This window comes from Polypterus senegalus, chromosome 13 (assembly GCF_016835505.1).
Source record: "Polypterus senegalus isolate Bchr_013 chromosome 13, ASM1683550v1, whole genome shotgun sequence".
Lineage (NCBI taxonomy): Eukaryota > Metazoa > Chordata > Cladistia > Polypteriformes > Polypteridae > Polypterus > Polypterus senegalus.
The window spans coordinates 91,886,403-91,898,936 of NC_053166.1; the positions used below are offsets into that span (position 1 = coordinate 91,886,403).

General features: G+C 37.4%; 1 protein-coding gene across 3 annotated transcripts in view; it reads left to right on the forward strand.

The window, feature by feature from the left end:
- LOC120542067 (dual specificity protein phosphatase 7-like) overlaps window positions 1-11,103 on the forward strand; it is a 45,930-nt gene extending 34,827 nt beyond the window's left edge. For all 3 annotated transcript variants that reach the window (XM_039774199.1, XM_039774196.1, XM_039774197.1), the window contains one exon: window positions 5,640-11,103. In XM_039774199.1, coding sequence (XP_039630133.1) covers window positions 5,640-5,953 — 314 coding nt within the window. In that variant the 3' untranslated portion in view covers window positions 5,954-11,103. The remainder of the gene's footprint in view (window positions 1-5,639) is intronic.
- The last annotated feature ends 1,431 nt before the right edge of the window (window positions 11,104-12,534 follow it).

The following is a 12,534-nucleotide window of genomic DNA, read 5'->3' on the forward strand; positions in this document are numbered from 1 at the left end:
TATCTAAATTTAAAACGTGATGTATATAGTAAATTTACATGTTACAATTCGTTTGTTATTGTTAAGTGACTTAAAGATAATATCAGGAGAACATGAGAAAGGCCTGCACCATGGACCACATGTGGGCGGATATCTCTCACGAGGCTCTGCCATGTTGCATTAAAGGTTTCAAACTATAAATGTCTGAAGCTAAAACAGACAATCAAAGTGATTTTAGGACCTCTTTGCATGACAAGCGGCCAACAAGGTATTTTATGTGTAAAACGTCTTTTGTTTCATGTTTGCACTAAATGTTTTTTATTTCATCGTGTGTGCATGCAAGTAACTGTGTATTCACTAATGTGTTTGTACTGATTACTCACCATGTAATTCTCACGGCGTGGAGGTGTGATGGTGTGAGTAAGACAAGCCCAAGCAATAAACGTCCGTTTCAAAGAACTGACCTGTGTCTGTGTTGTTGTGAAGAGAGCTACTGCCGATACAAACTTAAAACACACACACACCACTGTCATGGTTACCCATAAAAGCCAAAGTTAAATTTAAACATTTAAACCAGAATGCCTAAACTGTATCCTGGTGAACCACATTTCCTCCTGTATAAAACCTAAACTTGGCATTAAGCCACACACATTTCCACGGTAGCTCATACCCTGGCATACGCAAGTTCTGAGCTGAGTTTTCCAGACTGGCGGCACCCAGCGTCAAAGCAGTGCTACAGTTCTAGTGTGGTTACCCTTTCTTTATTAGATCCACATCCCTGACACGGCTTTATAAATACACTGAAATTAACCGCATATTGTTTATTAGTTTAATGCATCTGATTGTAATTAACCTGTAACAATATAATGGTCAAGGGAATAGCCAAAGTATTCTAAATACCATAGCTGTTTTAGCGTTGTTACTCTCACTGGACCTTCTTCTTCTTCTTTCAGCTGCTCCCGTTAGGGGTTGCCACAGCAGATTATCTTTTTCCATATTACTCTCGCTGCACCACTGAGAATTATCGGTATACAGCATCTAGCACACGTTGCCTCAGCCATGCTGTCTATTGAACTTCTCTCACACGGCAAACACTTCAAATTCTTTCCTGTACAGACCTTGCGGTAATAATTAAACATGTGAGGACACGGTACCGCAGCGCTAGCAAATTCACGTATTGTTCCTGCCTTGCGCTGTATATTTACTGAGGCTGGAGCAACACTGAAAGATATTTCAATGTTCCTTAAAAGTTTTGAAGAACCATCATTGTAAGCTTAAAGATGGCTTAACGTCTATTACAGAGCTGATTGTGTGGCTATTGGGTATTTGGAGAAAGAAAAGTAAGGACAGGAACTGGGGGTTAGTACATTTGAAAGAGACAGCACTGCTACAATAAAGTATTTCATTGAAGGTCGCACATGGCGCAGCAAGCATCTTGCGTGAGACATGAACAATCACTGTGCCACCGTGTTCCCATGTTTAATAACATGCTTTAACTCCTATCATCATGAAAATTATGTCACGTATACATCTCAGTATTTTAATTATTCAGAGAGCTGTAATTCTGTGTCCTTTCGGAGGAAGAGAAAGCCCGGAAGCATGTAGTAATTCACACACGTAGAGCACATGAAGATCAAATACAAAACAAAGCATTTAACGTGTTACTTTAGTTACAATGGGATTTGAGAAACTAGTAAATTAAACAATTTTAAGATTGAAGTTTATGATGTTCTGCTTTAATGACAAAATAAACTATGTGATTAAAGTGGAAATTTCGAGATTAAAGTTGACATTTCGTGCTTTTTTCCCACTGTGTGCCTTTTTTTTTCTCTGTACCCTAATAAGCTTTCATATGAAACTCAAACATTGGGCTACAACTTTTCATGGCGACTTTGATTTGTGACAACTTCTTTTTTATTTCGGGCACAGTGCGAGTTTGTGAACTTGAGCTTTCGAGTTTCTCCAACACACTATGTCACTCGATCAACTTCCTTTTGTTGTTTATACCGCTGTTTAAACTAACAAATAGTTTTTAAAATAAGTTTTTCCTTGCCTCCACTTGGTATTCACTGAAATTCTTCTATTTTCCCTTGTGCTTTTGCCATTGTCTTTTCACAGAACGCTGAGCTGAAGGGCTATTTATATTGATTTGCATATTCAAAGAGGCGTAATTCTGGGAGGAGTTGGGGCGGGACAGCACGCGCGTGCACGTGCGTTACTTTTCACGTTTTATGGAGCGGAAGAACGTGGAAGTTGCCGTTCGCACAGATTTATGCATCTGGATTTTTTGTGTGTAAGCACATTTCTGCTTTTGTCCGCATGCCATATTATAGTGTGAATTCTACGCACAGCTTTATGTATGAGGCCCCAGGTGCTTCTCTGATTGGCACACATAATCCATAATATCATCTACCCCTCATACATTCATCTCATAATGTATGTCACTTCTTAAGTCCAGTCAAGCTCCAACATCCTACTTCTAGAATTAATGGCCTTTTTAGTGACACTGTCAGCCCTTTTATTGATCTAATTGAATTATGTTTCCCCTATTTGTCCTTAAGAGTAAGCACCTGAGCACAGAGCCTTCACTTACCGTTAATTTTTGAGATGTACTGTTAAGTATGGTGTTTTGTAAGAAGATGTTGCAGCCTCAGGTCTTTACTGAGACATTGACTCCAGATTCCTGTTCCCAGTTTCTTCTTACAGATAAGACTTTGTTTTTGTGTTTTTCCTTTTTGCATCTTCCATTTAACTTATTGAGAAGTTTTCTAGTGGGATTTCCTTTTTGTTGACTGTTTTTGAAAACTGATTTTGGTTTAATATTGTGGTTGTAAGAGGTTCACTCTTATTTTTGTACTTTAGTTCTCCATGGGTGAGAGACAAAACAGGGACCATGCAGGGCTAGGATGAAAAACCAAACCAATTGGCCAATAATTTACAGCACAGGTCCCTAAGCAAGGAAGCTGGAAACAAATTCCTTCCTTAACAGTGTGGTTGGAGAGGGCCGAAAGGGGCCAGTATATTCCCACCCAGCTGCTGTGTTGCAGAACATAGTCTCTGAGTGCTGGGAATTAGCAATATGTTACCCATTCAAAAGAACAGGTAACTTGGAGGATTCCTCAGAGACTTGGTCCCTCAAGGATTACATAGGAGTTGGGGTTGCAGGAACACCATGCTTTTCCTGTAGCCTAAGTAGACCATTACTGATCCTAATATGTAATATACAGACACATCTTGCCAGATGCTCAACAAACCGAAGTCAGGAGTAGTGCTTGGATTGAGTTGAGCAAGTGGGCAAGCCTGTCTGCCTCACAGACAGGTATGTAGGTCAATTTAAGGACAGCCAAGGGGGTCAGTAGATTTCATGTTTTGTATTCTCATTTGTACTTTATTTTTTCCTTCTGTTTAACTTGATCACTTCCTTGTGTACTTTTACAGTAAATGTATAATTAGTGACATGATGTCAAAGTGTAGCTCCTTGTTCACATTTAGGTTTTGGTACTGAATTGTTGACAGGATTCTATGGCTTTTGTGTAAGTGAGTAGGTGATCTGCACATTTGTCTTATGCAAGTGTTGGTTGGAAATATGGAATAGGTTATATTGTTATTGGCTTAGGGCGCATTATTATGGCAGGTGAACACTAAAATGCTATAAATGTTAGATAAATTGAGTCAGTGGATATTTTACACCATCTTAGTACTGGTCTATGGCACTAGCAATGAAACCTTCAGTCTAAGGATTCTGCACTAAGCAATCAAGTATGTAATCGAAGATGCAGATAATATTTCTCCCATTTTGACAATCAAAATAAAATATTCATAAGGGATCATCTCTACCACAGGAATTTATATTGCGGTAGTCACCTGGAGCAAGCCCCTGTTTAGCACCCCTGTAATGTTTTGAGCTGGGTAGCTATTGTACATACTAGGGCCATTTCCTCTTCTGTCCCTACACCAGCTTGAGTGTGACTTCACTTTAAGTACAGTACTTACATCTTACCCTTTTCTTTGCTTATTGTTCTTTTTATATTGGTTTGCCTTTGGATACATAAGAACATAAGAAATTTGACAAACTAGAGGAAACCATTCAGTCCATCAAGCCTGTTTGTTTAGTTAATAGCTAAGATGTCCCAGTAACGCATCCAGATACAGTACTTCAATACGGTTGACAGGGTTTCTGATTCAGCTACATGTATTGGTAGTTTGTTCCCGATTACCACCACTCTTTGCATAAAAAAGTACTTCCTGTTTTCAGACCTAAATACACTTACTCTTAATTAACACTGGTGAAAGAGTTCGTTGGATCTTCTTTATACATGTCTTTGAGAATACTGAAGACCTGGATTGGGTCTCCTCTGCTTGAGACTAAACAGTTTTAATTCTCTGAATCTGTCAGACTAGGACATGTCCTTAACTCCCGGGATGCACCTTTTACAGTTTCTATGGCTGCTATGTCTTTCTTGTGGTGTGGTTACCAGAATTGCACACAGTACTCCAGATAGAGTCTTATTAGTGTATTATATAGCCTAAGGATAACATATCTTGATTTATATGCAACAATATTTATAATATAACCTAACATTTTATTTGCTTTTTAATAGTCATCATCAGTCATTTTACAACCCGCTATATCCTAACACAGGGTCATGGGGTCTGCTGGAGCCAATCCCAGCCAGCATAGGGCATAAGGCAGGAACAAACCCCAGGCAGGGCACCAGCCCACCACAGCATTTTAATTCAATATACAAATGTATCCATCTATTTTCACATATATTTCACCCAACACAAGGTCATGGAGAACCACAGAATCATCCCTGAATGTGACAACAGTCCATCATAAAACATGGATGTACCTGTACATGCATAACTATAGATGACAGATCAAATGAATTTGCCTTAATAGTGTTTGAACACTGTATGCTCAAACACTCTACACACACTTGGGACAATTTAGGATCACCAATGCACCTTACCCATGTGGACTATGGGAGTAAACTCCCATAGACACGGGAGAACATGCAAACTCCACGCAGGGAGGACCCAGGAAACGAACCCAGGTCTCTTTACTGCGAGGCAGCAGCGCTACCACTGCGCCACCGTGCTGCCCCTTTTTAATAATTTTTATGCATTTTTTCAGTTGACAAAAATGATGTGTAAGCATAAACCCCTAAACCCTTTACGGAGGTTGCTTCCTTTAGGGTAGTGTCTGCCATCTTTTATTTATAAGTGACGATCTTTTTGCCCACATGTAGCACTTTACACTTCTTTACAATATACGTTTACTTTCTAAATGTTCGCCCAGTTCTGACGCTTGTCTGGTTTTTAGTGAATTGTTTTTGCTGCCTCCTCTGTGTCTGCCATTCCTTCAATTTTAGTATAATCTGCAAATTTCACAAGTTTATTAACTGTACAGTACTGAAATGTATGTTATTAATGTAAATTACAAAAAGTAATTGTCCATTCATAGAACCCTGAGGGTTTTCACTGATGACCTCACTCCACGTGAAGCATTGAACTCTTGACTGTACTCCTTGCCTCCTGCTGGTTAACCAATTTGAAATACAGTTTTCTAGTTTACCTTCTGACAAGTTCTACAATAATGTTTCTCTTTTCTCAGCTTATAAACATTTACTGATCAAACTCTTTTGTCTTCCCCTTAGATGAGGCACTGTCTCAGAACTGCGGTGTGCTGGTGCACTGTCTGGCTGGAGTGAGCCGATCAGTCACTGTGACAGTGGCCTACCTCATGCAGCGGCTAAACCTGTCTCTAAACGATGCCTATGACTTTGTTAAACGCCGCAAATCCAACATCTCCCCTAATTTTAACTTTATGGGCCAGTTGTTAGACTTTGAGAAGACCTTACGCAGCCCTTGTGATCGGGAAACTGAAGATCTCAACCAGCAGGAGAATGAGCCTGAAGCGTTCCTTCCAGGTACTGCAGATCCTGAGCTGGGTTCACCCTCCACCCAGTAAAGGTGAATGATCTTCCATCTAAGGATATAGCTAACCACTCAGATTCAGTGGTGACTTGCACAGCTATTACTAAAGAATGAACATCATTTGGAATCATAATGAAATATACATTTAATGTGTTTTTGTTCCCAGCACTGGAGCTCCATTTGGTTCTAAAAGCACAATCAGTTTCTTGTGTAGTGTTCTTACTGCAAACACTGAACGTTTCATCATTTACTTCTAGACTGCTTAATGATTACACAATAGAGTCATTTTGATTTTTTCATCCACTTGGTTAAAGTGGAGAATAATAACGAAGATGAAAATTATGCTAACATCAGGAGTGAATTTGCCAAGAACTGAGTGTATTATATATGGGAAATAGTGGGTGTCTGCCTTTAGAAAATTCCATGGCAACATTATTTCTCTAAAATTTCAAAGGGCAGCCTTAAAAATGTGACTTTTTGTGGTTGAGGCCAGTCCCAAAAGTAAGAAGCATTTTACCTGCTTGCACCAACTTCAGAAAGTGTATATGGCTTGGGTGTCTGATGAAACTCCCTGATTTCCCACCATTATGTGAAGAAGGAAGTCGATTGTGAAGGCAAACCTGGATGTGTTGAAAAAGTGGCTGCAGTAAGAATTCTTGAAGATCACAGGTCTTCATTCTCTCACTGTAAAATATCCCCTCCTATTAATATCAATAAAGGGGTTCCTACTCAATCTCAAATTGTACAAACAAACATCTTGAAAAAAATCCTGGAATACTACTGATGTCCAATACTTTGTTTTATATGCCTAAAAGACACAATATAGTTAAAAGCATGAGAAACCAGTTTACCTTTGTTGGTTCACATGATATTTATTAATTTGGTCACGTGCCAATTTGCTTTCTCTTGCCTTTAAGTCTTTAGGTGCCATGCTATAGTTACAGCTAGACAACAAGCCAAAGGAACAGAACAATAAAGCAGAAAACATGATGAATCAATTATCAATTAAAATTACATTTTGCAAAACATATTTATTAAAAAAGAATGATTCATGGTTATATTATATTGATGTGCAATATTTTGTGTTTAGATTAATCTTTCAATTAAACAATTCTTGCCTGTTTTTAAGATTCCCCTAGCAAAAACAAACCCTGGAAAAAAATGTAACTTTTTAGCAGCACAATAATCTTTACCCTTACCATCACAACTGAAGTCAACTTCACCTTACAAGAAACATTCCATATTCCTGCTCATTATATCATCATTGTGTCATCATGTCATTGTGTGTTCATTAAGCATCATCTGTTGCCTAAATATTTGATTTTATTTTTAAACAGATGACCAACAAAGTACAACATGTTTTTCTTTAAAAAGAAATGTGGCTTAAGGGAAGCAACGCCTTGTCAGAATAAGGAAGGATGGTTCTTCATGCAGTTTTGAGTGGTGGAGCATTAATATTAAAATGTTCAATCTCCTTGTTTGCCGCCAAGCTCAGGACTTGTGTCCATTATTATGAGGCGCAAAGGTTTTTTATAGTACTTTTCACAGTTCCACTGTATTTGATAAGAAAAATTCTTAGTTTAGTCACGCTGCTCTCACTTAAAACACTCTACAAATGCAATTTGTATTGGTATTAAATTTAATTGTATTATTTTTCTAGCCAGCAGTTTATTTTTACATTGCAGGTGTATAAGACACAGTGTTTAATTTTCATCTTCATAGACACTCATGACAACAAAATTACCAAGTCCAAGTCTTGACTGTTATTTACTCCATGCAGAAGGTCATGTATTCTGTAAAAATGTTTAGCCTTATTACTACATACTATTGAACCGTTACATTTTAAAATTATTTTTCTTTTGAAAATAATAGAAAACACGACATATTCTTTGCAAAGTACAATCAAAAATAAGTCAAACTTTAAGGCTGCATGCGACTTTAAATGTATAAAACAACATAGCATAGCAAGGACAACACACATTCCAAAACTACTGGTTACATAATTTCCTTAAGTTGCAGTTCAGGCAGATTAAGTGACTTGCTTAGGATCACACAGTGGATCTGTTTTTAAAGGCCTAGTGTGAATATATTGAAAATGTTGTGATGGCATCAGAAATTTAACAGTGAACTACAAAATAGCCTTCTGGGCTGCTAGACTTGTCTAAGCTCAAAAGACTAAGTGACTGTTTTTGTAGTCTGCAAAAGGAAAGAAGTTCAAGAGGTTGCACATTTGCATCCTGCACCAAAGGACAGGACTTGGATGTGCTAGTAGAAACCTACAGTATCAGGAGCAGATTTACACAGATGGTGATTTGCACAAGTGAGAGTGTAACTCTTGTTCATTCCGGTCTCTTGTAGATTCAATAGCTTTACTCTCCTTTGAGATAACAGCAACAGAAGCCTCTAAGATCAAAGGGATGCCCAATAGCTTTCTGGTCTCATTTATGAGCATCACAGAGAAAACAACAATGTGTAATGTTTTGGGATTTATACCATAGATGACTATGAATCATTAAAATCTTCTGCACAAACCCATCCCTTTATGTGGATGTAGTTATCAGTGCAGAAGGGCCACACTGATACTGACTGTGAAATCAGACTTCACTACAGTATGACTGCGCCCAGGGTCCTTCTTGTGACGAGTCATCTTTGACCAAAACGATTGGATATCTTACATGAACAACCAACAAAAATAAACAGATGCCAGTGTAACAAAATGCATAAACCCCATGATAATCACATTAGTGTATTTTATAATCACATGTGTAGCGAGATCAAATAAAATAATCACAAAAAATACTACAAAAATGCAAACAGAACCTCACTGGATCCAAATATCACCATCCATGTCAATCTGATAAAGTGTTCAAGTTATTACCCCACTGTTAAAACCTACAAATTTCTCAGCTGCAGTGTGTATGTTTTACACACGGCCGACCCACACGCAGGGTCCCCTCTTAACAGAGCATGCCCCTAAAAGCCATAAGACTCAGTGGTTAGAATAAGGCCAATGCTCAGTAAACATGCAGTGTTCAAAAGCAGGCCATGGTGTTTAAATGATTTCCTCTTTTTTTAGCAGCTATATAGCATTTATCCCTTTGGGGTTTCCAATACACGGCACATCCTGAAGAGCTTCCTTTTTCAGCTTGTTTTGATTGGCTTAGTGCACATTACTTACTTCCAGATTTTGCTTATGTCCCTCATTTGATAATTTTCTTTAATTATAATACAAGGTAAAGCCTTCAAATGCATGCCATGAATATGGACACCACCACAAATGTTTCATTATATTTTGAAATACTTATATTATTAATTATTATTAATTATTTTTAATGATAGATTCTCAGTGGTACATATTTACACATATTTAAGAAAAAAGCATTTTTTTCTTAATAAGAGCAGCATCGGACATCATTAAACCCCTGCTGTGTAATGCTGGGGTCTTTTTCAATATTAATTGTTTTGGCCTTCAAATGAGATTATAGTCTCTCCATAAAGCCTGAACAATAAAACTGTTTGCCAGAACAGCAAAACCTGCTTTCAGGGTTACTTCAAAAGAATTCAGAATAGCTGGGAGACTAGCAAGAGACCTGGTCTAAAGAGGTCAATGTTTGAACAATGAGTAACATGAGCAGACGGACAAAGCTGGAAATCCAAATTGTTGAAGAGAGTGAGAGATCTAGATGTGAACGATAAAAACAAAATATGAAGAATGGATGAAATACAAGACAGAGAAAAACACAGAAAAAAAAAGAAACTGGAACACAAGCAACAGTCTTTTAAATATGAGTCTCAAATGATTAAGAAATTCAGCATAACCAGAAAAATAACTGACAAGCCACAAATGACTATGTCATCACCAATTATTAGGAGATGCTGCCAAAGAAAAGGGATGTTACCATGGACAGGACCTGAAAATAAATACATTTATAGTGATAGGCCTCCCGTCACATGTGTCAGGATTATAGTGTACATGTTGAGTATGTATAAAATGACATTGTTTTTTGAAAATAGCTAAAAAAATGTGTGATGCATGGATAAAAATATGTGCACATCACAAATACACATACTGTAACTTGTTTGTGGATTGATAGAATTATGACTGCCTTTTCAAAACTCTGTCAGATCCAGTCCATCATTCACCTGTTAAATCGGTGATCACCAACTACAAAGCCATCACATTTGGGTTACAATGACACACTCAGAGGCAGCTTAACAACTCTTTGCAAGCTAAATGTCACAGGTTTGTGGCTGGCAACAGCCGATTCCACAGGTCATTGTCGGACTGAAACACTAGTCCACTGCATAACTGCCATGCAATCTAACTATAAATGTACAAAGTTGCATTTGGGGTGCTGTTTCTCCTAAAAGCATTCAGTACTGTGTTTATCATTTTAATGACAATCCACTTGACTTTTACTTGTGTTAGTTTTATCAGCTAATGTTTTAATAAGTACATTCTGCTGTTTTGGCCACAGTGTTTTTTCCTACAGAGAATATTTTATTTCTAGCAGGACTCTTGAAAAGACTAAGTACACCTCTACCACTCTAGATGGTAGTGAGACACAAAGACAAGAGTCTTTTTATCAAAAAATGTTTTTATCAACTGTATATTTTCTGCTACTCTCATGTTGCTCACACACAATCACTAGTCTGTTAGCTCAGAGGGGGTGACGAAGCTGGTGCAAATCTAGGGAGGAAGTCCAACCAAACACATTTCTTCTTGGTCTCATTCATTCATAAGGGTGGACAAATTATGAACCCTGGATGTCTAAGCATTCCAAAAATATTATGTCTAAACAGAGAGGTGACAAACTTGCTTCCTGGTTAAGTGTCAAGTTGTTTATGTCCCAGGCTTAAATGTCTTGCTTTGTAAACAAAGCTGCAGCCTGAGAGCATCAGTCTCTACATAATACTGATTACAGAAAAAGATTATAATAAAGGTTACAAAGAACTCAATGTGACAGTTGACTGTTATGAATTATTAAGATGTGTATTTAAATGAATGTATTTACTTGTATCATGATATTAAATGAAAAAATGCAAAAGCCTTTTAATCTTATTCAAATAATTTTTGCAATTTGTTGCTGGGCACAAGTTGTTAATATTTTATATTTTCTACATTGTTTTTGATACCTACGAGTATGTAACGTTGTTTCCTTTTTTGATTGTTCCTGTTTTTTTCTTTTCTTTAATAAATAAGTTTGCAATTTAAATAAATGTTATATCTCTTTTTTGGTGTTTCTTATTTAAATTGACCACATTGGACTCCAGGGGCATAGCCAGAAATAGATTTTATGGTGTGCCTGTGTAAAAATGGGTATTGTTAGTTTAATATCTAAAGACACTTCTCCAAAAAACGCATCTGTTCTTACTGTGGTACATTCACATAACTGAGTTATCAGGACTATGCAAAAGTTGAGCAAAAGTTAATTTGGATATCAAACATTGTTGTGAAGTTTTATGTCAGGACCCAGGTGTCGGGGCTTTAGATTGAACTGGTTGATGATTTTGTCACAATCTCAAATTTCAGCAAGGTCATATTCAAATGATAAGATAGTCAAGTTGCTGAAACAAACTGATGACATTGATGATCTCAAACGTGTCTTGATCTGATTTATGGATGACAAGACTTAACACTGAAAGTTGTACATGGATTAGTGAAAATGTCTGCAGGGCAGTTGTAAAGCACCTCCAAAAGACATGACCATTTTTGCTGTCTTGTTTCCGCTTTTCTGTTAATTTGTTGGACCAACATTATGCATTCTGCATCCTGGAAATTTATTCCATATAGCTAAACAAGGCCTTTTGAAAAGCCTTGATATTTCTGTTTGTTTTGCCCTATCAGAAATAAACCCTCAAAATAAGAAACTCTCTCTTGGCATTCACCGAAGATACTCAATTAAGCAACTTAAGGTTCTGTTAACTTTCAAATGACTACACTGTAGCACTGCCCCATTTATTTTATTTATTGAAAATTCAGTAAACCAATGGGATTTGACATACCACTTCAAAATTGAAGGAAAGATAAAATAACAAATACTCAATCAATTACAAAATTTAGCAGAAAATTTCATATACAATGAACTAATTGGCTGGGCCCACTCTTCCCTACGCCACTGTCGTACTCTGCTTAAATAATGTGTGGTCCAGTTCAGCATCGATAAGATTTCAGATTACAGCACTGTGCACAAGAGAAACCCGGCAAGGGCAGGGTGGCAGTCCATCATGACACACTCATAAACACACAGTTAGATTAATTTGTCTTTAGGGTTAGGGTTAGGGTTAAAATAATGTTTTTAAAATGAAGGAAGGAAACTCAAGTATCTGGAGAAAAAGTATGCAGTCATGAAAGAAAGTTGAAACTAAGCAAGACAATGAGGGTAGCATAATTTGTACTCAGACTTCTGCTTACTGTGAGGCAACAGCACAAACCAACGTCATGTCACTCTATATAACAGTTTTAAATATATATAGTATGTTCTGTCCATCCATCCATATACAGAACCCTCTTCTTACAGGACAAAGTAAATAACAGGCCACACTCACAAAGCAGGAACTGGTCCAGTCACTCACACAAAACCAATCCTTCTGACAGAATGGCTTTAAACTGTG